At 46.5% G+C, this 25,779-nt stretch overlaps 1 protein-coding gene across 1 annotated transcript; it reads left to right on the forward strand.

Annotated features, from left to right (window-relative positions):
• Positions 1-4,749: 4,749 nt before the first annotated feature.
• On the forward strand, positions 4,750-25,095 carry LOC311308404 (polycystin-1-like protein 2; the record flags this gene model as incomplete). Its single annotated transcript, XM_084437363.1, has 37 exons — positions 4,750-5,071; positions 5,743-5,901; positions 5,993-6,181; positions 6,997-7,107; positions 7,393-7,540; positions 8,231-8,460; positions 8,551-8,955; positions 9,713-9,816; positions 11,411-11,543; positions 11,667-11,809; positions 11,972-12,154; positions 12,361-12,498; positions 12,625-12,768; positions 12,891-13,015; positions 13,108-13,225; positions 13,311-13,442; positions 13,542-13,767; positions 13,956-14,146; positions 14,261-14,491; positions 14,642-14,743; positions 17,881-18,059; positions 18,178-18,324; positions 18,440-18,639; positions 18,778-19,013; positions 19,126-19,348; positions 20,414-20,886; positions 20,970-21,066; positions 21,320-21,460; positions 21,590-21,775; positions 21,892-22,222; positions 23,086-23,219; positions 23,306-23,433; positions 23,540-23,700; positions 23,903-24,113; positions 24,513-24,614; positions 24,709-24,840; positions 24,955-25,095. 37 exons carry the CDS (start codon positions 4,750-4,752, stop codon positions 25,093-25,095), a joined length of 6,756 nt encoding a protein of 2,251 aa, XP_084293489.1.
• Between the last annotated feature and the right edge of the window lie 684 nt (positions 25,096-25,779).

A 25,779-nucleotide genomic window follows, 5' to 3' on the forward strand; every position in this document is an offset into this window, starting at 1 on the left:
GGGGCAGACGGGGAGGGTCATTGTGGGTGGCCAAACCGCTATTGGGATTTATTGTACTGCCCTTATTGTAGCCTAGTGGGTATAACGGCGCTCTTTTTTGTTCAGTTGCTGTGTTCTCCCATGTTTGAGTGTGACCTTACACCTGTACCGTGTGATAGCCTACGTGTGTAGTGGCACCTTTGTTTGTAGTGGGTTGTTCAGGTGGTTGTGGGTACCCGTGTTTGACATAGTTAGGGACTCAATTGGCTCACCCATTGTATACTCCCCAGCAACAGCGCAGGCCGAGAGGTAATGTTTCGGTGGCGTGTGTGTCTCTCTCTCTCTCTCTGTGTGTGTGTGTGTGTGTGTGTGTGTGTGTTTGTCTGTACTGTATGTGTCTGTCTGTCTTAGCTGGCAAATTTGCATAGGCAAATTGCATTGAGAGTAACAGGGCGTTATCTGTATAGATATCGCCCTGGACCAGGTCTAGCTGGTTGCTAGCACTGTAGCTAGCTGTCTAGTTAATGGTAGCTAACGTTATCTAGCAGCTACAGTAGCTTACCAGAAGGGTAGTTGGCTGGTTGCTAGAACTGTAACTAGCTATCTAGTTAATGCTAGCTAACGTTAGCTAGCAGCTAGCTAACCAGATCGAGTTGTTACCAGAACGTAAGCTTACTAGCTAACGTTAGCTACCTAGCTTAGCACTGTCTTCACACACTAGGCTAACGGCTCTCGTTGTCATGGTTAATGTGAGACCGCGGGCAACTGACCGACCGTCTCACCTAGCAACATAGCTACTCTCACCTTTCTTGTGGGAAAAAAAATGCTTATATCCTGGGCTCCCGTTCTGCTGCCTTTTCTCCTGGCCTCTCTCTCCACTCTTTTCTGGTGCCCGGATTTATGTTTGGGCATGATGTTTATGATTTAACGTTAGGCTATTAGTGCTAGTATTTGACAGCCAGTCAGTATAGTAACGTTAATGTCAAAAGAGGTGAGACTTGCCAGCATGAACCATGGCATGGACCAAACCATTTAAGAAGGGAGATATTGCTCAGTTAATTAAAACTTTTTTTCATCTGTATTGCATTATTTGTGGCTTAATTTGAATTCTGATGCAGCATTAGTGCGACTGAATTACATGCAGAATAATTTCGTCATAGAAAGAGGGACCTCTTGTGTTTTTGTGGGCCCTGCTTGCTTGTGGGCCCTTATAATCATCATCACCTTTCACCGCTAAACAACGGCGCTGCGGCCAGCCATTCACCTCCATTCATTTTTTTTTAGCCAGGATTACGCAAAAACTACCTGACCAATGTTCATGAAATTGGTGGAGGGGTGTAGCATGGGCAAACTTACAACCTCTCAAATTTTGGAGTGGATGCGAATCACGGGTGGGGTCCATGGCCGCCCAAACACAACCGGACTGGCCATTCACTTCAATTCATTTTCTGGACTACGATTACACAAAAACTTCCAAATCAATTTTTATGAAACTTGGTGGACGGGTGTATCATGGGCCACCTTAGAACCCATTAAATGTTGGAGCAGATCCGAATCATGGGCCGGATCCACAAATTAAAACAAAACTTGGAATGAAGCCCGCTCCCTGTGTGAGGGTGCTAGAGACTGAGAGAGAGGGTTTGGACTGTGAGAGAGGGTTAGGACTAGGATGTGCGGGGGGAGAGCCCGGAGTGCACCACATAGCCCCCTGCCGGCTATGACCCAACGGGGGCGCCACAGAGCCGGCCAATAAAAGCCACCCATTCACCTCCATTCATTTTTTGGCAAAAACTATCTGACTGCTTTTTATGAAACTCGGTGGAGGGGTGTAGCATGGGCCAATTTAAAACTCATTGAATTTTGGCATGCACAGAGCCACGAAATGCATTCAGGGGCAGAGGTCAGTGCTCTCTGAGCACCATTTAGAGTTCCTCCATTAATTTTAGATCTGCCCAAGAGAATAAAGGCGTATCTGTTTCTTTTAATATATATAATGAATTGTGTGCTGTGTTTACTTGACCTCCGACAGAGCCCTTATTGGGTTGGTTTAGTAGGCTAGAATAAAATAAAAGAATGAAAGAATTATCTAGATGTTAATTGGGTAATAAACCCTTAAATTTCTGCAAACATTCATAACCCTCTGTATACATTGATACTTGTCCTGCTATGCAATGTATGTATATCATGTAGCGTACAGAAGCTGGTTATCCTGAAACAGGCTTGTTCTGACTGTTGTGTTGCTTCAATGGCTCAGTGTGCTACTAACCGTTTTTCTGTCTCCCCTAGTGTCTCTCTCTCTCCCTCCTATCCTCTAACCAGGTCCAGTGTCAGCTGCGGAGCTGTGGATATCGTAGTATTTAGTACACACACACACATGTACACACAAGACACACATCAGTCCACATCCGGCTTTGGCCTGGACCTGATGCTCTTAGCCTTTCTTGCTCTTAGCCTTTCTTGCTCCGAAAACTTAATTTAAACTTAATTTACTATTATTTATTGTTCTTTAAATGTTCTTAGCCATTAGACAAATATATTCCAGGAGCCTGCCCCAGGTCGCCTGTTTCAATATCTGTGTGGTCTGAATGACTCTATGTGCTACTAACCCTGCTCTGCCTTCCCTCTCCCTGGTGCCTCTCTCTCTCCCTCCTATCTTCTAACCAGGTTCAGTGGATGCCCCACTGTCACCAGCAGACCTCACGAAGTCCGATAGATACCCTCTGTGTCTATTGTGGATGATGTAGCATGTCCGTAGAATATTCTCTCCCCTATGATGTTTTTAGCCTCTCTCACTCTGAAATGTAATTCAATGCAATGTATTGCTTCATAAATGTTCTTAGCCGGTAGACAAACATACTCCTGGAGCTTGCTCGATCGCCTTGTTGAGAGGGGTCAGGGAAGAATTTTTACAGCTCACTTATCTGGCCCCCGGGTGATTACTGTTTTTTTGCTTCCCTCTGGAATATGTAGAGAGTGGGTCGTATGCCCACCTCCCTTGTTCTCTGTAAAGCGCATTGTGTTGCCTCTGGGTATGAAATGCGCTATATAAATAAAGCTTTGATTGATTGATTGATTGAACACTGATAAGACAATGTATCGTTTCAACTGGCGATAAGTGTCAGCACGTGCAACACGTCCCAAGTAATTTATAATAATCCTGAGCCTTGTTTAAAGTTATCCCCATCCTTCTCCTTTCATATAGGCTACTATCGTACATTTAGCTTAATTCCGATCGCGCTTTGTTGCATTCTGTGATAAACTAGGTTTCTATACTTAGTTTGGGTAGAAAACCTTCTGTGCCATGTAGTTGTATGTCCTTTATCTATGCATGGTAATTGGCTAAATTAGTGCATGGTTTTATAAGGGTAAATGACCTCCCACACAGTAACCAAAGGAACCTATTCAGGGCTGTAACAGGTGTGAAAGGAGCCCACAGTAATCTCTTGTTCTTTGGCCTTCATGTTACGGATTTAAAGTCGCACTGAAACGGACGTTTGAGATCATCTGACATCCGTAGTTTGACGTATTTCCGACGCAAACCAGCTATGAGGGTGGGACATGTGTTTAGAGGAATTTGATTGGAACATTGACAAGTGGACGGGTTTTAAGAACTTTAGACAGATTCGATAGAAGGATAGCGTTGATTGACGGGTGGATGTTGTGAGATTATTGGCCTAAAATCTAAGGTACCTGTTGTCGTCATTGCACGTGACCTACTGTTTTCCAGGAAGTAAGAAATTATATACTTTGATATAAGATTACAACAAAAGTAGAATTTTGTAATTTGTTTGGCATACATCGTTGAATAGGTGAACACTGACCAATTACGTGAACCAAAATGTGACAGAATGCTTTTTTCATTTCAGTGCGACTTTAATGGTAACAACAGCGTTAGTGAAATGGTGGCTCTGAAAATATGTATAATTTATAATTGTATTTACTTTTATAAGATTAAAAAACATGATCTGTGTAGGTAATGTTGGTGCTGAAAATATTTGAGATTTGAATATGAGCAAAAGTATTGCCCTGTCACTGAACTGAACATAAGTCATAAAGACCTTTAGTATGAATACAGCACCTGCTCCAGGGGTCCACGACTTCCTCATTAGCTACAGTAGGCTATATGAATCTAAGATTCTCTCTGAATCTCCAGTCATATCTCAGGAGCTGATAGGTTACAGCAAACAGACATGGGCTTAGAGATAACAATTTCTGGGGACAGTGACCTGGGGACAGTTAAATTTTAAATCTATGAAGCAGACTGTACAAAATCTGCCCCTGGCAGGAATAGTTAAAACCATTATGCTATACTGTAGATCTTTGATTGGCCTACATTTTGCAATATGACGTAGCGTCAAATCAAATGTTAGAATCAGAACAAAAGACCTTGGTCAGGAAAACCGATCCTCACTGATGTCTTCATACCAGGCCGGTCTTTATATCCATTTATCTAATGGTGCCAAAGCTTATCTCTCTTTGCAGGCTGTGGAGTGGCCGCTTCAATGGGAGAAGGGTACTTACAGTAGAAAGGCTTGGCCTGTTGACACAGGGGGGTGAGACCCATTCACCACAGGCCTGTGCTCTGGCTGTTTGCGTACCATGATAACGTATCCTTTTGGACCTCACAATGCAGAGCTGCCAGGCAGTCAGCCCATTGTTGAAGACTAGTCTGAGACCCCAGAGGGTGTCAGAGATGCTGTCGCCTGTCCCCTTTAAAGAGGCAATGCCTCCAAGCTGCCTGTATCAGTGCTCACAGGTGTCGAAGTGGAGATGGACAGCACCGCTCTCTCCCTGCTGCTCCTGACCTCTCACCTACTCCTCTGTGGGTCCGGAGCTGAGGAGAAGACCGGGGCTCTGTCCTGCCCAGAGTACCAGCAAGGCTTTGACACCTCCTGCTATGAGTTTGTGGGTCTCCAGCGTTCCTTCCTCAGTGCTCAGGCTTGGTGTGAGCGGGGCGGAGGACACCTGGTCTTCATCTTGAACGAGGAAACCCAGCAGTTCCTTCAGAAGCACCTGGAGCTAGAGAAGGACTGGTGGCTGGGGCTGGCACCTGCCTCAGCAAACCTGACGATGGATGCTGCTGCTACTGACGGTAAGAGGCCAGGAAAATAACTTGATTTGCATTCTTTGCATTTGACTGTTTTGGCTTGTTGGAATGTACAGTGGCAGTCTTATATTTCTGTATTAATGTCAAGTTAGATCAAATTGTAAAATTGGGACGATGGCTTTGAAAATCTTGTGTCACCACACGCCTTGGAATAGTTCTATCTGTGATCAGAAGTGGTGGGCTTGGCTAGTATCTCTCTGGTCAGCTGGCCTCCAGCTGAGAGATTTACACTCCATCCATGTCCAACATTTGCTAGGAGATGCTCTCATTTGGATATCTCCCTCTAGCAGCAACCGTCTGGTGAAAGGGGACACTTCTCAATCTCCGGGGCCTTCAATAGGGCCTGCTGTCCAGACCACTGATTTACACAGGCTGTTTTAATGGCACACACAATGGACCAGTCTTTATCAGCCATTCACTCCCAGCTCCTGTAACGGCTTTGTCCCCAAGGATGCTGTTTTGGGTGTTTCGTTAATGGTTCTGATGTGATCTGGTCTCATTAAAACAGAACCATTCTGTTTGTACGACCAGCTGCTTATCCCTTGCTCTAATGGATTATCACAACAGGACAGGTTGGATAGTAGGAAATTACAGATGTTGTGGTAACAGATCAGCAATATCTCACCATTAGCGTGCAATGTGTTGTCTCTCCCCAGGACCTCTGTCATGGCTGGATGGCTCGGATGTCAGCTATTCTAACTGGGTGAGCAGTCCAGCTCCGGGGGCCGGCTGTGGCCACATCCTCAGAAACTCAGGCTTCCAATGGGAAGCCACTGCCAACTGCAGCCAGGAGCTGACCTTCGTCTGCCAGTTTGGTTGGTATCTTGGATGGTTAGTTTGTGTGCATGTGTGTGTAGACAAAGGATGAAATGATTTCCTTAAACCCTGTTTATTTCTCCCTCTCAGAGTCTGGTCACGTCGTTGCGTGTGCAGACCACAATGCCACCTTGCAGTGTGGTTCTGGTCAAGTGATAGAGGTTGATGACAGCTTCTACGGTCGTAAAACGGTTCAGTATTGCCGTTCCAGCCCCACTCCCTCACTCACATCTACACAGGAGGAGTGCAGCTGGATTGATGTTGTGGACTCAGTAGCAGGTATTTTATAGAGTTAATATGAAAACGATAACATTTGATGCTAGATACTGTGAGGATTAATTCTGATCAAAACTATTAATTGTCTAAAACAAATGCGTATTCAAAAAAGCACCGCAAAAGAAGTCTGTATTACGCAGAAGACCATAATAGCCATATTGATGTTGATACACATACTGTAGGTCAAGACAGATACCTAAGCCACCAAAGAAATCCCTCCTTTGAAATTACATTAATAATGGGTTGTTGTATAAATGAAACACGCTGCAGTCAATATTGACGATTGCATTAAAGCTATTCAAAAAAGCACCACAAAAGAAGACTGTATTACACAAAAGACCATAATAGCCTTATCAATGTTGAACAAGGGACAGCAGATGAAAATTAACCTGGTGAATAAATCTGGCATGTTTACACTTTCTTTTAAATGCTCATTAATATGTACTGTCCCAATTTAAATAAATAAATCTTAAATTTTAAATGTGTTACACATAGGTTGAAACAGATACTTAACCCACCAAAGGAACCCCTCCTTTGAAATTGCATTCAATAATTGGGTTGTTGAATAAATGAAACACACTGCAGTCAATATTGACTATTGCATTAAATCCTATTTCGATTGTTCTCAGGTAATGTTTTATGTACAGTGTAAACAGCAACACAATGAAACATTGTGATCCCTGAACACTAGTATGCATTGATGATGATGATACTAGATTAGAATGTAGTTCCAATATCTGCTTGTGTTCTTGTGTTGTAACATGCAAGTGGTTGACAGGAGAGAATTGGAAAACTAATCTAGCTCTGTGCCATTACAGGAAATTGTCATGGTCTGCAGGTGTGCCAGGTTACTGCAGATGTGGCGTCTTTTGGTGAACCCTGCCCCGGACTGGGAAGCTACCTTTCTGTGGAGTACCACTGCAAAGATGGTCAGACTCCTCAACCCCTACCCTCTTCAGACAGCGCTACGTGAATATCTGCATGGGTTGATCTAATCTCTCAGTCTCTTATCAATTGGTTTATCCAGATCATAAAACACGTCTCCTGTCATAAAAAAAAAAAACTCACGATAAGCAAAAGTCTCAACTTCTACCTATAGTGAAGTTGATTCTATAATGGAAATTGCGGTTTCAATCACACAAAATCTGCATTTCACCAACATAACTCTTGGCTGGCAATTCAACCATTTAACCTGCAATATCGGTCTCTCACAGGTCTCCAGTTGTTAATGAGCAAGTTGGCAGCTGTGTTTGATGACGTCACCTTCACAGTGAAGTGGCTCCTCCATCCGTTCCAGGGTAATATCACCTGCACCCTGAGTGCTGGAGACGGACACACCATTGCCCCCTACAGTCCAGAGGAGTGAGTAGCTACTGACTGTCCATTGTTGTGGAAATTTCTGTCAGAGTATTGTTCAGGAGAGAGTGAATACCAACATTCTAAGTTTAACAAAGTGTATTATATGCAAGCAGGCAAGCAACACAGTAGCCACATATGATACGTACAAACTGCACAATAACATACAAACACCCCCAATAACCTGTCTCTTGAAGGGGACCGTCAAACCTCAGTTGCTTCATGCACACAGCAGTCTGCAATGTGAGAAATGACGGCCCCGATCTGTGGTTACAGTCAACATTTATACAGTCAAAAACAACCTTGGTATCTGAGTTACTTCCCAGCCCTCACTTCCCACCCCCCAGTCCAGCTGGATTCCTGTTTCATCGACAGAGAGACTGGCAAGGCTGGGGCGCGAGCAGAGACAGTTACTTCTCCAAAAACATAAGATTACAAAGTACATAGCATTCTTTCTCTAGCCAATGTATGAGAGGCCAGTTCTGTGGTCTAAACAGCAGACACTGTTAAAGAGATCTAACCAAGGTCTAGTTGTCAAATTAATTCAAATAATGTCTAATAATGCAGAATTTTCCATTACACCATCCCAGCCAAAATCGAAGGCAAATACTAGTGTTCACTCACAAATAAGTTACTGCATGTATCTAGCTTGGTATTTTCATGACCAGCACTGTCTGTGACTGTCTTCTCTCACAGGCTGGAGAGCAGTGTGGTGCACAAATACAGCCATCCAGGAGTCTTCATAGTTGGGGTGGAGTGTAGCACCAATGATTGGCATGTGACAGCTCAGAAGACCATCACTGTTCAGGAGCCCATAGGAGAGTTTGGTGTCATCAAGTGCTATAGCAAGACCCACTCAACAGATGGCACCAGCTGCAGTGGTCTTTACAGAAGCCCATTGCTAATCCAGGTTGAAGTAGAGGCAGGTAGGTACAACAGTAAACCAGAACTAGCAAAATTGTGAGAATTTCTGAGAAACCAAATCTGGAAGAATAAGTTAAGCATGCTGTCGACAGGTACAAATGTGACCTATACAATCCAGAGTGGAGAAATGTTTGTGGCTAACTCCTCGGTGGTCAGAGGAATCGTTCCCCACAACATCACGGTAGGTCCAGAGGTTCAGGAGCGGCTTGGTTCTGGCTGCCACCAGCTGAGCCTGCAGGCATCTAATGGGGTCACGACCCCTGGAGTGTCCACAGAGCTGCAGGTGTGCCTGCTGGAGCCTGTAGAAGGCCTGCAGGCCTCAGTGGTGGTAGAGGAGGGCCTCTGTCCAGACTCAGACCTCCACATCAGAGTCTCCCTGGAGCAAGGAGCCCCAGTGCAGCTCCTCTTCTCTCTGACCGGAGACAACAAGACCTTCACTGAGACCAGAGACATGCACAACAGCAGCCAAGTTTACAACATCTCAACAACAATACCAGGTACCCACCCACAACAGATCTGCTTCCATGTCCTCTAACAAACTATACTGTACTCTATAATGAAAACAATCAGCAAAAAAACAATATTAAGTATCTACACACTTGTGTTCCAGGTGATTTACAGGTGAAAGTCAGAGCTGGGAATGTCATCTCAGACATGGAGGTGGAAGTGGATTTGGGGAACATGACATCAGTCTGTAGCAACTATTCAGACTTTTCACATGACGACCAAGGAAACACAGTATGTTTTGGTTATCACGTTATCAAGAAGTATTGCATAGTCAATTACATTATTTATTATTTCAGTCATTTCATGTTATGATTTCATTACATTACATAGAAATATAGATGTGTGTTTAGGCTTTTACAGCAGAATTATGTTTACACCTTCAGTGAGATATCATGACTAAAACAACCCATATCTGGGAATGTATTTTGAATTTAAGACAGGGCATGTGAGAGTTCCCAGAGGTTATCACTTAAGGATAACTTCAAATCCAGAAACATTGATTGATCGAAGCCAGAGTCTCACACTGGGAGTTACTGGCTTGAATGGACTAACCAGCGGAAGATGGACCAAATTCAAGTGGACATGCAGTAAGTACTACTGGTGGAGCTATTGTGAAAATCTCTTCACCCACTACATTTCCTCTGAATTTGAAGACAGATTTTATATAGAAGATAAAGTAGCAATTTCAGTTCGCTAGAGCATGAGCTTAGTGTTGTGTTTTCATCTGGTTTCTCTCCTCCCCAACAGAAGGAAGTTGTAGATGCACAACAGATGAGAACGAGGAAGACACTCTTGTCATTGAGAAAGGCTGCCTTCCCGAGCCCTTCGTTTTTGACACATACACTTTTCAGGTGATGACTCGATCACTGTGGTCTACTAAATGGAGAGTCCGGAATTCAGCATCCAGATGTATAACTGTAACTCCCGAGGCGTACTCCCATGTCAGCATCAGGTAAAATGGCCTCCAAGGCCACTTTCTAGGCCCTCTCTTTTTTAACAATGGGAGTTCAAAGGAAAATGAGTGCCATAATCATTCAAATGTCAGCAAGGATCAGTAATCTCTCACTTGTGATTGCAGCCCTATGAAAACCCCTGGAACAGACATTGGCTGGGTTTCTCTAACTAGTTAAGAAGCACTTAACTCCAAAGTACTTCTTAACTCCCATACAAAGGGTTCCTTAAGAAGGTTCTTTATCGGGAAACGCGGCCATTAACTGAATTTGATCCCAAATGCTCAGCAATCTGTGCATCAAGTCGTTTGGGAGCCTTTGTAAGGCATTCAGGTCACTAACCCATCTCCCATAATGATATTGTGATCTACAGTATACTGTGTTTATAGTAAGTGTTACAGTAGGTGAGAGGATTAATGAATGTGTCAGAAGATCTCTGACAGTGATATGATGTGGCTGTATGATATTACCTTTACATTTATCATTTCAGATGCATTGATAATTGTGGCACAGTGGACATAAATAAGAATGTAAAGCTGGAATTGAACTGTATCTCTACGACTTGCCCAACAGTGGTTTGGCATATTGAAGACCCAATGGTGAGCCTGGGTTTGAAATTGTATGATACATGTGGCACACAGGGACACCCAAAATACTGCTTAGAACATGTGAATGAGCTATTATATCAATGCATGTACCCATCTCGAATAATTTTTGTCCATGTGCAGTGCTCAATGTGAGATTAATTACTTTGTGAGTAAACTGTTTTGTATGCTGCTTGTCATGATAAACGGTAGAGTAATGTATACAGATTACATAATTTTAAGCATTTTAAGGACAAACATGTTGAACTGTTGTCCTCCAGGGTGAGTGGGAGAAGTGCCACTCCAGAGCAGGGAGGCCACTGATCGAGAGAGAAGAAGACCAAAAATATGAAGTGAATACACGTTATCTGAAAAATGCAAAGGGGCGGTTTCAAAATATCAATGTGATTGTTTATGGTGAGTAAAAAAATAAAAGTGATTGGCTTTTATATATATATTGTTTTTATATAGTATGTGGATGTTTTGGGGAGTCACATTCCCAGAAACTTAAAGTAATGGGAGATACAGTAGGCTACACCTCAAATAACTAGAGATGGTGCTCAGAGAGCACAGACCTCCGCCCCTGAATGCATGTTGTGGCTCTGTGTGCACCAAAATTGAATGGGTTCTAACTTGGCCCATGCTACACCCCTCCACTGAGTTTCATGAAAAGCGGTCTGGTAGTTTTTGCATAATCCTAGTCCAAAAAACAGGACACACACCACCGAAAACATTACCTCTCACCCAGCTGTTACTGGGGTGGAGGTAATAATATATTATGCAGAACATACAGTGCCTCACCTCTCATACAATGCTTTTTTGTAGGTAAGACAACCCCTGGCTTTGCCAAATATACCATACAAATACCAGATGCAACGACTCCTGTTCCAACATGGCCTGCCCCAACCCAGCCGGCCCCCACCCTGGCGCCCCCCACATGCACCATCTCTCCTCAGAATGGCACCGTACTGGATCCCTTCAGCATCACCTGCCAAAAACCCCAATTCTGCCACATCTGCTGGTATTGCTTTAAGACTGAAAAAGGTTAGTGCTGTAGATTGTATGAGAGGTTTTATTTGGCAGAGATGGAACTTTTCTCAGCCTTTAGTTTCTTCCAAGACCCTTTGTTTTTTGTCTTTTACGATATCACGCTGTCTCATATTCCAGGTAAGCACCTGCGCTGCAGTTCTACAAATGAAGTCAAGTTCATCTTCCTCCCTCTGGGGGACATGGACAACAACTACAGCCTGGCAGTGGTGGCCACCATCTTTGACAAATCCCACAAGACTAGCGGCACTCTCACCGCGCAGGTTTGTCAATAGCCATCAAGCATGGAATGTATAATATTACTATTTTAAGACATGGAATCTTACTAGCCCATTTTTAGTCCATAGAGTTCGTACATATGGCTGGAGCCACAAGTTTTACCATATGAAGTTGTGTCTGGAGCTGTTTGGCTGTTGTCTGGGCAGGTGCGTCAGGCCGACCCCAGCTCCTCGGTGCTGGAGCTCCAGGCTGCAGTGGAGGACACTTTGTCCCAGCTGCAGCGGCAGGGGATGCTCTCCGGGGAGACCCTGGGACAGATGTTCCTGTCTGTGTCTGACATGCTGAACACGGAAGGAGCCGGCACAGAGCAGAAGGATGCAAGGAAGGAGGTATGTGTAGCAGCATTGTCTTATCCGTTGAGGATGGAGCTAATTGGTAGCCTGGCTAAAGGAGCGGACACTGCTTTTCAGCCAGGCAAGCTTATTGGAAGATCTGTGAGGCATTCCAGTGAATACTCCTCACTCATTTGATGTAGAGGATAATTGTGATGTGAATTACCAGTCACTGTCTTTCAATGATCTGTCTCACCTTTCAGCTGCGAGGGAAGATGCTGACCAATATGGCCGCAGTACTGCAGGTCTCCCCCAGTAACTCCACCCAGGAGGTGCAGCTGACCGCCAGAGCCGTGGCTGGACTCACCCAGCAGACTGATGAGCTTAGCTCCGTGGCTCAGGTAGGCTACATTTTAAAATACTTAGCTCTGGATGAGAACAGCACATACCATGGATCGACATATTGCTCTCAATATGATGAAATGAAAAGGTTTAAGCAGAGTTTTTGTGTTGTGTGGGTCATCCAGGAGGAGGCAAGCTCCCTGGTGGCAGACCTCAGCTCCTCCCTTCTCTCCATGAACATCAGTCAGGAAGGTGGACAAGATGAGGTGGTGAAGGCCGCTGCTCCAATAGTGGAGGCAGCCAGCAACATCTTAAAAGCCTCTTCTAATGTAAGAGTGACAGAGGGGGTATTGAAGTCAAGTCTGCCACATAACAGTCAAACAATTACAACATATAAGATATCTCCGGTGCTATACTTGCTCTTCAGTCCATGAAACGTTGTCTTTTGCAGAAAGAAGTCTCAAATATTCTTCTTGGTGGAATGGACAATGTGCAAAGCGCATTGTTGAATGGGAAAACGGTTGACCATGGGCCTGTCGCTATCTCCATGGAAAAGATCAGTGTGTTTGTAAACAGGTAATAGGAACGTACAGTAGAAATAGGGGTTGAACATATCAAAAGATGCCTCAGTATTGGGTGGCTGTCTTGTGCTTCCTATTTCCTTCCAGAGTGTCTCCAGATACCCTTCATTTGCAGTCTATCACCGTCCCAAACCCCTCGTCCTCCACCTTCAGCCTCCCTCCCCTGAATGACGTGCTTTCTCTGAAGGAACCAGTGGATGTGCGAGTAAGGGTGCCAGTCTACGTTTGTGCGTTTATAGTACATGTTTGAACTTGTATCTTATCTCACCAAACAACGTTTTACTCTTCAGATGATGAGTTTTGAGAAGAATCCATTTTCTTGGAGCGAGGAGGGTGACATCAGTGGTGCTGTTGGCTCTGTCACCCTATGCAGACAAAATGGCACCGTCATCCCAGTAAAGAACTTGACTGAAGAGATAGAGGTTAGAGATTCCATTGACTCTGCAGTATGTTTTTAAATAAAATCTACTATGACCACTCAGATAGGACTGAATTATATCATGACATATTTGCATTCACAGATATTCTTACCCAGGCTGGGTGGAGATCAGGTGAACAGCACAGTCCTGGACCTGGGTAACTACAGCACAGTGAAGATCCACGTTCCTTCACCAAACATAACGCTGGTGCTGAAGATGGAGCCCTCAGAGGACTTGGCCTTTAAGTTGTTCCTGGGTTATAAGGACTACCCCACCAATGAGCTGCATGTAGCCAAGACTCAGATGCCTCACAACAGTACTAAGCAAGGTATTGCACCTGCTGATTTATATGACTTACAACGGCCATGATTCACCATGAGATGGTTTACGTTTTCTGTTGAGAAATACAGTGTGTGTGTGTGTGTGTGTGTGTGTGTGTGCGTGTGTGTGCGTGTGTGTGTGTGTGTGCGTGTGTGCGTGTGTGCGTGTGTGCGTGTGTATGTGTTTTGGGTACAGAAGAGAGATACACCTGGGTGCTGGGTCCCAGTGATAGGCCAGGGCACGTTGGAGAACACTATCTTGTGGTGAAGCCTATTGTGGAGCCAGGGGTACAATCTGTCAACGCCAGCATGTCTGTCACCAGCATTGCTGCCCAGTGCAAGTATTGGGTTGAGGCCGAATCCACTTGGAGTGAGGAAGGCTGCAGGGTAAGTACAGTAACACCACTTATGGTAAAACAATAACAACATCACTAGTCAACAACATCACTGTTGACATGGTTTGTCTAAATCTCATGTCTGACCCATGTCTGGCCTCCCTAGGTTGGTCCGCTCACCACACCGTTGGTCACCCAGTGTTTATGTAACCACCTCACCTTCTTTGGGAGCTCTTTCTTCGTGATGCCCAACCTTGTGGACGTGACTCAAACGGCAAAGCTCTTCTCTACCTTTACCAAGAACCCTGTGGTCGTGTGTTTTGTGGGCGCCATCGTTGTGGCTTATCTCTTGGCGGTCGTGTGGGCCCGGAGGAAAGATATCAAGGACACCGCCAAGGTCAGTCTAAAATAGCCATGTGGGCCATTTTGTTCAGCATTTGGCCTATATACTGTATAGCTATATACTGTACAGCTACACATCTATTGATGTCGCAATTTGAGTTTTGCAGTGTTAGTTTGTGTTTAAGTTGCCTAATATTCTTTCCAGGTGAAGGTAACAGTGCTGGAGGACAATGACCCCTTGGCGGAGTATCGCTACATGCTGAACATCAACACTGGACATCGGCGTGGCGCCTCCACATCCTCTCAGGTCAGTGATGTCTGGTTTCCAGACAAGCCCCCTTCTTCTTCTTCGTTTGGGTTGGTTTTTTGTCCTTTCCCCCCAGGCTCGGGGCCGAGGGGCTATCCTTTTACCACCCCGAGCCTGGGTGAGGGGTCACCCGGGCTATATATCCGGGCACATCTCCGGGAGCCATGTCAACGTTTCGTCATCCACAACCGTCAGGCTATGCATTCCTTTGGGGGTCCAGTATGTCAGACAGTCCTGGATGACATGGTCTGCGGTTTGTTCCTCAGCGCCACACTCGCGCGCCGCACAGGATACCAAGCCCCAACTGTGCATCGATGAGCGGTCTGGAGGCGATTAAGCCTCACCCACGCCGGTCTGAGTAAGTCCATCCCAGGAGGGGAAGGACCGGTGGCCGGGATGAAATCACGGAGTCTGGAGGTGTCTGCCTCCCACTCCGCACGCCAGATGTGGTCCGCCCATCCTGCCTCGCTGATGTTAAGATCTCTGCATTGCTGCAGGAGATCCTGTGCAGCAGGCACAAAAGTGTGTCTCGACTTGAGACGCCAGGGAGGCGCCAGTAAGGCTCCGCTGTTGCAGTGAGCCTGTCATGGAGCAGGTGGTTAGGCTCCACGGCCCGGCACGCAAGACGGGCTGTGGTTCGTGTGCAGCTGAGGCCAGCGGACTGGATGCCTGCAAGGATGGGAAGATTGTCCACAGGACTGGGACGCAGGAATCCTGTCACGATGTGCAAGGCTTCATTGATAGGTGGGTCGATGAGGCAGGTATGAGCGCTGCGACACCAGACCGTTGCGCAATTTTCACTGGTCGAGTAGACCAGGGCTAGAATTGCCGTACGCAGTGTTTTTGCGCTGGCACCCAAGCCTGATCTGACCAGTCGCCTCAACAACGCCACAAGAGCTGTTAACTTCTTGCGCAGTCGGCAGAACGTGAGCGACCTGTCCAATGTCACGCCGAGATAGGTTGGTTCGGCGCTGTATGGCAGGAGTGTACCTTCGGTGTGCTCACGTTTGGCTTCCTTGTTGTTAAGGTGGAAGGCTGCCGACACTGTCTTTGCCTCACTGAGCTTCAATCTCCATTTCTAGAGGTATGCCGCTAGTATCTGCATGTCCTGGCTCAGTGTCTCCTCCACGGACCGCCAGTATACAGCTGAATACACCAGCACAAGGTCGTCTGCATAGGCATACTTCCTGGAGACTGTGGTCGGCAGGTCGTATGTGTAGATGTTATAAAGGAGGGGGGCCAGGAAAGATCCCTGGGGGACGCCGTGCTTAAGGCATCGCAACCTGCTTCGCTGTCTGCTACCGGTGGTGAGGGTGAAGCAGCCCTTTCGGACAAACTCCATGATCATGCTAACCATGTGCCTGTCCGGCAGCAGGTGGAGCAGCTTGCAGGTGAGGCTGCGGTGCCATACGGTGTCGTAGGCAGCTGTCAGGTCTATAAAGACGGCTCCGGCCCTCTTTTTAGCTGAAAAGCTGTCCTCGGTGTTCTGAGTCATCAAAGTGACTTGATCTGCGGTTGATCTTCCCTGTCGGAAGCCGGCCTGCTCCTGTGGGAGCAGCGGGTCGATGATTGGTTCAATGCGGGCGTAGATGAGACGCTCGAGGATCTTTAAGGGGATACATAACAGAGAGATGGGGCGGTAACTCTTGGGGTCCCCTTCAGGCTTGTTTGGCTTAGGGATCGCGACAACTAGGGCTCTTCTCCAGATTTTGGGGATCTTGAGTTGGTGAAAGCAGGAAGAGAGGAACGCTCTTAACCAGGACTTCAAGGCAGGCGTGGCATGGAGTATAAGCTCCGGGAAGATAGAATCAGGCGGCCTTTGCCCTCGTATGTCCAACTTTTCACAAACTGTGATGCGATTTTGTTTGCAGAGATGGGGCAGTGACGGGGGGAGTGTCTAGACCTACCAGTGAGGTTGTTAAGGTTGCTCCATGCCTTGCAGCTGGAGTGTGAGAATTCAATGGAGTTTATGGCCTCTTCCCAGCGCTCTTGTCTCCTTCGGCTGAGTCTAGACAGCAGGGCTGAAGCAAGTCTGTCTGACTCAACTCCTGGTGGGGCCCGGAGGAAGGCACAGTAGAGACTCTCACACTCCGCATCCCAGCACGGTTTGTAGCGATTGCGATGTCCGCGTGGGATGGATTTTTTGGCTGCTTTCACCAGAATGCCGCAGAGTTCCCGGTATGCCTCGTCCACGTTGTTGGTGTTAGGTGGTGGAAGGCACCTCGTGGATCTATGGGTTAGGAGGTGGTAACGTTTCCAGTTGGCCTTTCGGAAGTTCCATCGCTTCACCAGCTCACTCGGGATGAGGTCCACAAGTTTAGGCATGGTAATCATTGATGATCGATGTTGGGACCTCGGGAACTTTCCTAGCACGCGTCTATCTGGGAGCCGGTTGTCAACGCCGACGCTCATGAATGCCAAGTCAGAATTCGTCCCAGTTTTCGAGCGACCTGAGCCAAAGCTGGCTGCGCCCTGGGGATCGTACAACAGGGCCAGGCTGTTGGTAGCTGCCCAAGCAGCCAGGTTTTCTCCGTACCCCCAGTCCTCGTGCTGGCAGTTGAAGCCAGCATAGAGGCAGGGGTAAGGGAAGACTGGGAGATGCACTGGTGTGATTCGCGAGGGCGGAGACTTGTAGACGTTGACAATTTTAAAGCCGCCAAAGTCCACGCACAACCACTCAATCTCCGACGGGGATTGGTTGACGAGAGTCCAGTTAAACCTTTGATGGACGAACATAGCAAGGCCGTGCTTCCTGCTTAGGATAGACCCAGCTAGAGCGAAAGTTGGGATAACTAGCTTATCTGCTGTTATGCAGTGGGTCTCTTGGAGGAGGATGACGAGGGCCTTGGTGGTGCAGGCCAGGTGCTCGATTACGTTGATTTTACTGGGGGTGAGCCTTTCGGAGTTCAGCTGCAGAATTCTGTGTTGGGAGCCAAGCTGGACTGCTCTCTCCGCCTGTGGCAGCCGAACACCAGCCCGGGTGGTGGCCCTCAGTTGGCAGACTGTCACGTACGGTGGTTAATCGCAGCTACTGACGGGGGGCACTAAGAGAAGGTGTCTGCCGCCCCCCCCGACAAGCCTCCGAAGGGATGCAACAACTCAGGTCATTTAATATCCTGGTCCTCCTTTTGTTGTAGGTTACAGTGACGCTGCTGGGCACAGAGGGGGAGAGCGAGCCCCACCACCTCACTGACCCTGACAAGCCTGTGTTTGAGCGGGGCGGAGTGGACACCTTCCTGCTGACCACCCCCTTCTCCCTGGGGGAGCTTCAGAGCATCAGGCTGTGGCACGACAACTCTGGAGCTCACCCTGCCTGGTAGGGAGACGGCTGAGGAACCAAACACCTAAAAGGGATCATTCACATGTAGTTCAAGAAAAACAGACATGTAATTGTGTCAGTATTGTTCCGGTATTTTGTGTGTGTTTTTCTGCAGGTACATAAGCAAAGTGATGGTGCAAGATCTTGAAACTGGACAGAAGTGGCACTTCCTGTGTAACTCATGGCTTTCAGTAGATATGGGCGATTTCACTCTGGATAAAGTTTTCCCTGTTGCTACAGAAATGGATCTGAAGGCGTTCAGGTGAGATGACACAGAAACTCGTCATCCCCAAGAAAGGCTCTTGTGGTATTCTAAATTCATTGTCTGCCTTTCCTTACTACAGTCCATGTCTGTCTTATACTGCATGCCTTTTCAGCAACCTGTTCTTCATGAAGACAGCCAAAGACTTCCGTGACGGCCACATCTGGTTCTCTGTGATCAGCCGTCCTCCGAACAGCACGTTCACATGTGTGCAGAGAGTCTCCTGCTGTTTCTCTCTGCTGCTCTGCACCATGCTGACCAGCATCATGTTCTACGGCATCCCCACAGACCCCTCTGAACAGACCATGGACCTGGGTAGGGTAACATCCACAGTGTTAGCGCTGTACAAAGACACTTGAATCTGTCTTGAAGTTGAATGCGAATTAACTTTCTCTCTCTCTCTCTCTCTCTCTCTCTCCCTCTATCTGTTCCTTTATCTCTCTCTCTTTGAAGGTCATATTGAGTTCACCTGGCAACAAGTAATGATTGGAGTTCAAAGTTCAATCATCATGTTTCCTATTAATCTGCTGATTGTGAGCATCTTCAGAAACACCCGGCCTCGAGAGAAGAAGCGTGGCCAGCCCAAGACAGAGGCCTCTAAGCAGGGGAAGACTGGCCGCGTGTCTCCCTCACAGCCCCCCTCTCCACAGAGGGACCACAAGGATATCACACCAGACACTGTCATCAAGGTAAGGTACACTGTACTGTAGCACTTTTACATTTTCTCACTTGTTTTCCACCTGAATTTTAATAAGTTAAAGTATTTGATAAGATGGCATATCTGCTTGTGTATTGTCTAAGGACATCAAGAGGATAGCCCAGTCCCTCTCCAAGGCCATGAGGAGCCCCATCCCTCGTCTGGAGCTGGAGCTGGGCCCTGGACGACAGGCCGACATCAATACTCTGCTCTCTCTGGTGGAGGACATTATCAGGCAGCAGAACCGTGGAGGCGGAGAGTTCTACACGGATGCCTCCAAAAGAGAGGGGTCTCTCATTCTCTCACTAGGTGCAGTCAATCTACAAGGTAACGTCTTCAGTCTCTAAACTCAGCTTAGTTGTAGGTTGTTGAAGCTGTTGGAATGTTCAATGGAATATGTGTATATCAGTTGTGACATCTTCAGAGGTTGTTTGTCCGGGGGTCAGGCTAGTGATGTTATGCTCGACGCAGGAGTCACAACACGCTGTCGACCTCCCGACGCAATGTGCATCGATACAAATGTATTGATGTTCGCGTCCATTTGGCAAAAACCATGCGATTCTTCAAACGAAGCTTCGTACGTCACACAAGCACCCGACTCGTATAGAACAAGGTATCAAATGTTTTGCCCCAAATTCCTCTAGGACTTGATTTGTCAATCAGTCAATACAGCTGCCATACCATGAATTGACCAGCAGACGTCATTATGGAGCTGCTGTATGACTGCATCGATAGAGCAACACTTTTTCAGACACAATTGGGTTGAATGTATCAATGCTTCAGAAAGCTTTGTTTCCCCCATCACTACAATAGGTCAGGCTGGTGTAGTGCACAGGATGCCAAAGATCCCCACAGAGAGGTTTTAAAGGGAAAATAAAACTTTACTTCTTCCACAATATGTTTAACTTAAAAACTTGGGAGTCTTAAGGCAGCACAACACTCCTCCTCTGGCTTTTTCTTCCCACCTCAACCTTTGTCCCTCTCCCCTGGGCAGAAGTAGGCCTCCCATCAAACAACTGATGACCCACAGGTGTGTTACCCTGCCCCCACCCCCCACTAACTCTAGGAGGTTGAACGTCCACAGCCACCAGATGGAGGCAGAATGGTCACCAGCCCGGTAGTACTGGGGTTGGCCACCAGATGGAGACAGAGTGGTCAGCAGCCCGGTAATACTGATGTCAGCCACCAGATGGAGACAGAATGTTCACCAGCCCAGTAGTACTGGCGTCGGCCATCAGATGGAGACAGAGTGGTCCTAGTACTGCTGTCAGCTGCAGCCACCGGAGGGGGATGTACCATCCCTCCATGACCCAACATCAACCTCTTGTCGTGTCACACAGTGTATTGGGTACTGCAGGTATGTCAGCCAAAGGATGTTCCTTGTGTTCCCAGAGAGCAGCTTGTGTGGGAGTCCTGAGAAGACTGTAGAAGGGGGCCAGAAACGGAGCAGCAACAGCCAGTATCTGTACCGGCAGCTCTGCCACGTTGAGAAGGAGCTGAGTCTACTGGGTTCCTCTAGCTTCCCCAACCCAGACAGCTACCGACGGGCCGTGCAGCAGGTCCTGGGCATGAAGGGTCTGCTGGTGTCCCACCTCTCCTCCTCTAACCTGGGAGGGGAGAGACTAGCTCTCAGCCCCAGCCCAGCAGAGAGCCTTGATGGGGACAGCAGAAAGAAGTGCTGCCAGGGTGGGCTGCCCTGGTGGTTTGTGTTTGTAGGCTGGATACTGGTGCTAGCCACCAGTGGTGTGTCAGCATACTTCACTATGATGTATGGTCTGAAGTATGGGAAGGATCGCTCAGTCAGCTGGCTCATCTCCATGGTTGTGTCTTTCTTTGAGAGTCTCTTCATCACACAGCCTCTCAAGGTAAGACACGTCAGATCACCTGCTGAAACTGTGTACAGTGACAATCATTTTTTGTACAATTGATTCGTAATTCTTTGTTGCAGGTGCTTGGTTTTGCAGTCTTCTTTGCTCTCGTTCTGAAGAAAGTTGATCAGGAGGAGTACGGAGACCCTGTGTTTGATGGCACTCTCAAAAGCCCAGGTTCAAACTTTTGTTTTCTGAAGAAAAGACCAGGTTCTCATGAATGTGTACATAGTTGTTTGTTTATCATGAATGAACAAGACATTGGGGGTATTCCCGAAAGCAGGTTTAGTGAAAACTCGTAATTTGCTAACCCTGAGATTCAGTTGAATGGAATTGAATCTCAAGGTTTGCAAACTCAAAGTTTTCACTAAACCCTCTTTCTAGAATACCCCCCTTTACCATGGTGTTAACGAGGCCTTTCTACCCCCAGGTGATGCTGACGCGATGCGGGCGGCCAGGAGGGACAGCACATGCAGCTTCTACCAGCCCCCTCCTCCCACTGACATTGTGAGGATGAGGAACAACATGATAAAAGAGCAGAAGGTCTTTGCCCTCATCAAGGAGATTCTTAGTAAGTGGGACCCACCTCATAGTTTCTTCCCCATACCCTTAGATGTCTTTCTAGTGGTATGTGCATTGCCTTAGCGGTTTGCTGAGCTTTGGAGTGATGTGGTGTAACCATTCTCGGCATTGTTTGTAGCCTACATGGGGTTCATGTGGATGTTGCTCCTGGTGGCGTACGGACAGAGGGACCCCAACGCTTACTTCCTGACTCGACACATCCAGCAGAGCTTCAGCAAAGGGATCTCAGACAGCATGAGTCCTCGAGACGTGTTCACCTGGGCAAACGACTCTCTCCTCAGCAACCTGTTTGGAGAATACCCAGGTAACACTCTCCACTCTCTAAAGAGACCGCCTACTTCACAGAGAAACATAAAACTCTGAAACCAAGACAAGTGGATCTAATCGCAAATGAGACTAGTACAGCAGCATCTTTTACAGGTTTCATCACAGACGGGAACTCCAAGCTGGTGGGTAATGCTCGCCTTCGCCAGGTGAGGGTTCAGAAGAACTCCTGCCGTGTCGCCCGCTCCATGCGCCAGTCTGTGCCTGACTGTCATGCTCCCTACTCCTGGGAGGTGGAGGACATGGGCTCCTATGGGCCTGGCTGGAACCGCTCTGTGGAGGAGAACACCTCACAGAGCCTCCGCAGCCCCTGGAAGTACCAGAGCCAGGCCCGACTGAGGGCCCACCCCATCTGGGGCAGCGTGGTGCTCTACAGGGGAGGTGGCTTTGTGGTGGACCTGGGCCCGGACTCATACAACGCCAGCAGGTACAGCACATCAGCACTCCGTTCCAGTATTAAAGGAGTAGTAAAGGGAAAAATCATGTTTAGCCCTGTTTTAAGGTTACTTATGATCATATAAAATGGTTCAGATCAAGAAGTTGACAAAACTAGCACTTTTGAGAAAGTCTGATAATTGCTCTACCACCGTTTAGGTCATACAATGGATGTGGGTGGGCACCTTGAAAAATCATTCAAAAACATGTTCAACTCTCGATTTCAAAGACAAGAAGCTCACCGAGGGGGTAATTGGTATCCATTGGTGTTCTGACATCAAATTCGCCACAAAGTATGAATCCTGTAGGGTTTTATTGATCATTTTATGAAATCCATTGACTTGTATTGACGCAACCATTGTAGATGTGTAGATCAATCCGCAGAGGGGATTCAGGAAGCGGAACTACTTACGGTAGCTATTGTTATTGCTTATGTTGCTAGACTACCTAGTTTGCGGAAGGTTACACACGTATGTGCTGCGACTAAATAGTTCTATGCTAAATATTTTAAAAAGCCTTTCCAGATGAATTAGAATCTTACTTTATGGCGAATTATATGTCAGAACGCCAACTAACACCTCGGAGAGTTTCTTGTCTTTGAAATTGAGAGTTTAACATGTTTTTTTAATGATTTTTCAAGGTGCCCACCCACATCCATTGTATGACCAAAACGGTGGTAGAGCAATTATCAGACTTTCTCAAAAGTGCTAGTTTTGTCAACTTTTTGATCTGAACCATTGTATATGATCATAAGTAACCCTAAAACAGGGCTAAACATGATTTTTCCCTTTACTACTCCTTTAAGTGTGGTTGCACTATTCATGCTCTCTTAATTTGTCTTTCTCCATTCTTTAGAACCCTCCAGTATCTGTTTGACAACACCTGGCTTGACGTGTATACCCGGGCAGTCTTTGTAGAGTTCACTGTGTATAACGCCAACGTCAACCTCTTCTGCATTGTCACGCTCATGCTGGAGACCACAGCTGTTGGTAAGTGTAGTGGGCTATGTTGCACATGAGACCGTAGTCATTCATGAAGCACCATAAACACAGCTTGTTTACACTTCATCTCTCAGGAGCATTCCAGTTTGGCAGTGAGCAGCAGAGCGTCCGTCTTTACCAATCTACTGGTGGTCTGCACATCTTTGTCATGGCCTCTGAGGTTATCTATTTCCTCTTCATCCTGTACTACATGTTCGTTCAGGTGAGTGGCATCTTTAATACCGATTGAAATATTGATTTATTGGTAGTTTTTATGGAACGTTATTGTTGTGGCACAATGGTGGAATGCTGCTCTGACGTCCTGACAGGGCAAGCTGATGAAGCAGCAGAAGTGGGCTTACTTCAGGAGCAAGTGGAACCTGCTGGAGCTGGCCATCATCATCCTGAGCTGGAGCGCTCTGTCCGTCTTTATCAAGAGGACGCTCCTGGGGAACAGGGACATGGCCTACTACCAAAACCACAAAGATCAGTGAGTTGGCAAATCATTGGTCCCATGTGGCTCAGTTGGTTAATCATGGTGCTTGCAAGATGGGTTCCCACTAGGAATATATGATGGGGAGAATGCCATCGTCATAAATAACTTTGTATCAATGTCAATGTTTAATAGTAACTTCTTTATTATCATTCATGCAAATGGTTACTAGAATGTATTCTTTAATTTCTGTGTTCAGGTTTGCCAGTTTCCACGAGACAGCCACAGCTGATGCAGTGCTGGGCTATCTGATAGCCTTCCTGGTTCTGCTGGCTACAGTCAAGCTGTGGCATCTGCTGAGACTCAACCCCAAGCTGCACATGATCACGGCAACACTGCAACGGGCCTGGACTGACATCTCAGGCTTCCTGGTGGTCATCACCATCATGACTCTGGCCTACTCTGTTGCTGTAAGGCTGCTGCTCCTGGATCACTAGCAGTGCTGCTGATCAGAACTGGGTCACAATATTTTAAATCCTTTCAGTTACTTAAGGCATTCACTTGAGTCTGCCTGGAAGGCCAGGAGGGTGGGGTTTGAATTCTTTGAAACAGCCCATTGGTTTTATTTTGCCAGACAAAACAATGAAGCATATGTAAGTAATGACATGACATGACAATTAAATTATTTCATATAGTATTTCGACCCAGGTCTGCTGTGACGTTAGAGTGTGCTTTAATATGGACGCCATGGACATCATCTTTCTGCATTTCCATCCAAATACACTATCTTTTTTCTGTGTTTTTTTATTCATTTCAAAGGTCTCAGAATCATGGCACTCCAAGGCTGACTATTCTTCTTCTGTCTACAGTGTAATATGATGTACGGCTGGAAGCTGTACTCATACAGGACCCTCATGAATGCTGCTCAGACCATGATCAGCCTGCAGTTGGGTATCTTCAACTACGAGGAGGTTAGTGAGAGAGAGTATAGTCCTGTCATACTCAGTATGCTACCATAGCAGCTCTGTGATTGGTGGTCTTGTGATGTCTTCCCTCCAAACACAGGTTCTAGATTACAACCCGGTGCTGGGAGCGTTCCTCATTGGCTCCTGCATCGTGTTCATGACCTTTGTGGTGCTGAACCTTTTCATCTCAGTCATCCTGGTGGCTTTCAGTCAGGAGCAGCTGCATCACAAGGTACTGTAGACTAGTCGATCTTGGAGAAATCTGCCTGTTGAGTATGAGGGGTGAGGCCTATTTCAGCATCCAGGTAATGATCCTAACTGTCATTCATTGTTGACTGTTCCCCAGCCCTCGGAGGAGGAGGAGATAGTGGACCTGATGCTGATGAAGCTCTGTAGTTTGTTTGGGATCAAGTGCAAGAAAGAGCAGAAAGACAGTACTGCTGTTGCCTGTGTCACCAACAAAGGACCTGCCACTATTTCCTCATAGATGCTTAGCCTCCTACCTGTAGGATATAAAGAAGTCTATGTATTCATAGGAGTTGATGTTTCATTCGTTATACTAACTGTAGGAGTTACAAAACATCTTACTCAAAACATCTAACTTTTTAATTACTTGTTGTCTTCGCTGATTAATGAAAGACATGTATGTATAATGTTCAATAGAGGTTCTTAGTGGTGTCCTGTGACCAAATGCAAAGCTGTAAAATGTTATAGGAAATTATAGCCCTCTCTCTTGTACATGCCCACATGTATTGTATGAATACTTGTAACTACAATGGGCAGTATCCAATACTGTATGTGGACAATTCTTATGTTTTGCTGTATTTATTTTTGTTGAGACAAATAAATATTTGTCAAATTTAACCTGTATCTTTGGGAATCTGTGGGAATAAACTACACTTGAGTCAAGGGTGGGACAATGTTTGCGTTCAATGTTCACTTTGAGTGGCTTCCTAGAGCTTTAAAGTTTTACTTGATAGGGCCAACAGTATTTACGTTTGAGTAAAGATCAAATAACTATCTCCACAACCACTTATTATATTGAATTGATTCACCATCTGTTCAAGAAGAACAAAGCACTGATGTACCCCAGAGCATTGTTCACCTGGCGAGTCTGTTATACAACACGTGTGCAGGCCATTCTGAAAGGCTGTGCTGACGTAGGTCCCCT

This window comes from Borostomias antarcticus (assembly GCF_949987555.1).
Source record: "Borostomias antarcticus genome assembly, chromosome: 4".
Classification (NCBI taxonomy): domain Eukaryota; kingdom Metazoa; phylum Chordata; class Actinopteri; order Stomiiformes; family Stomiidae; genus Borostomias; species Borostomias antarcticus.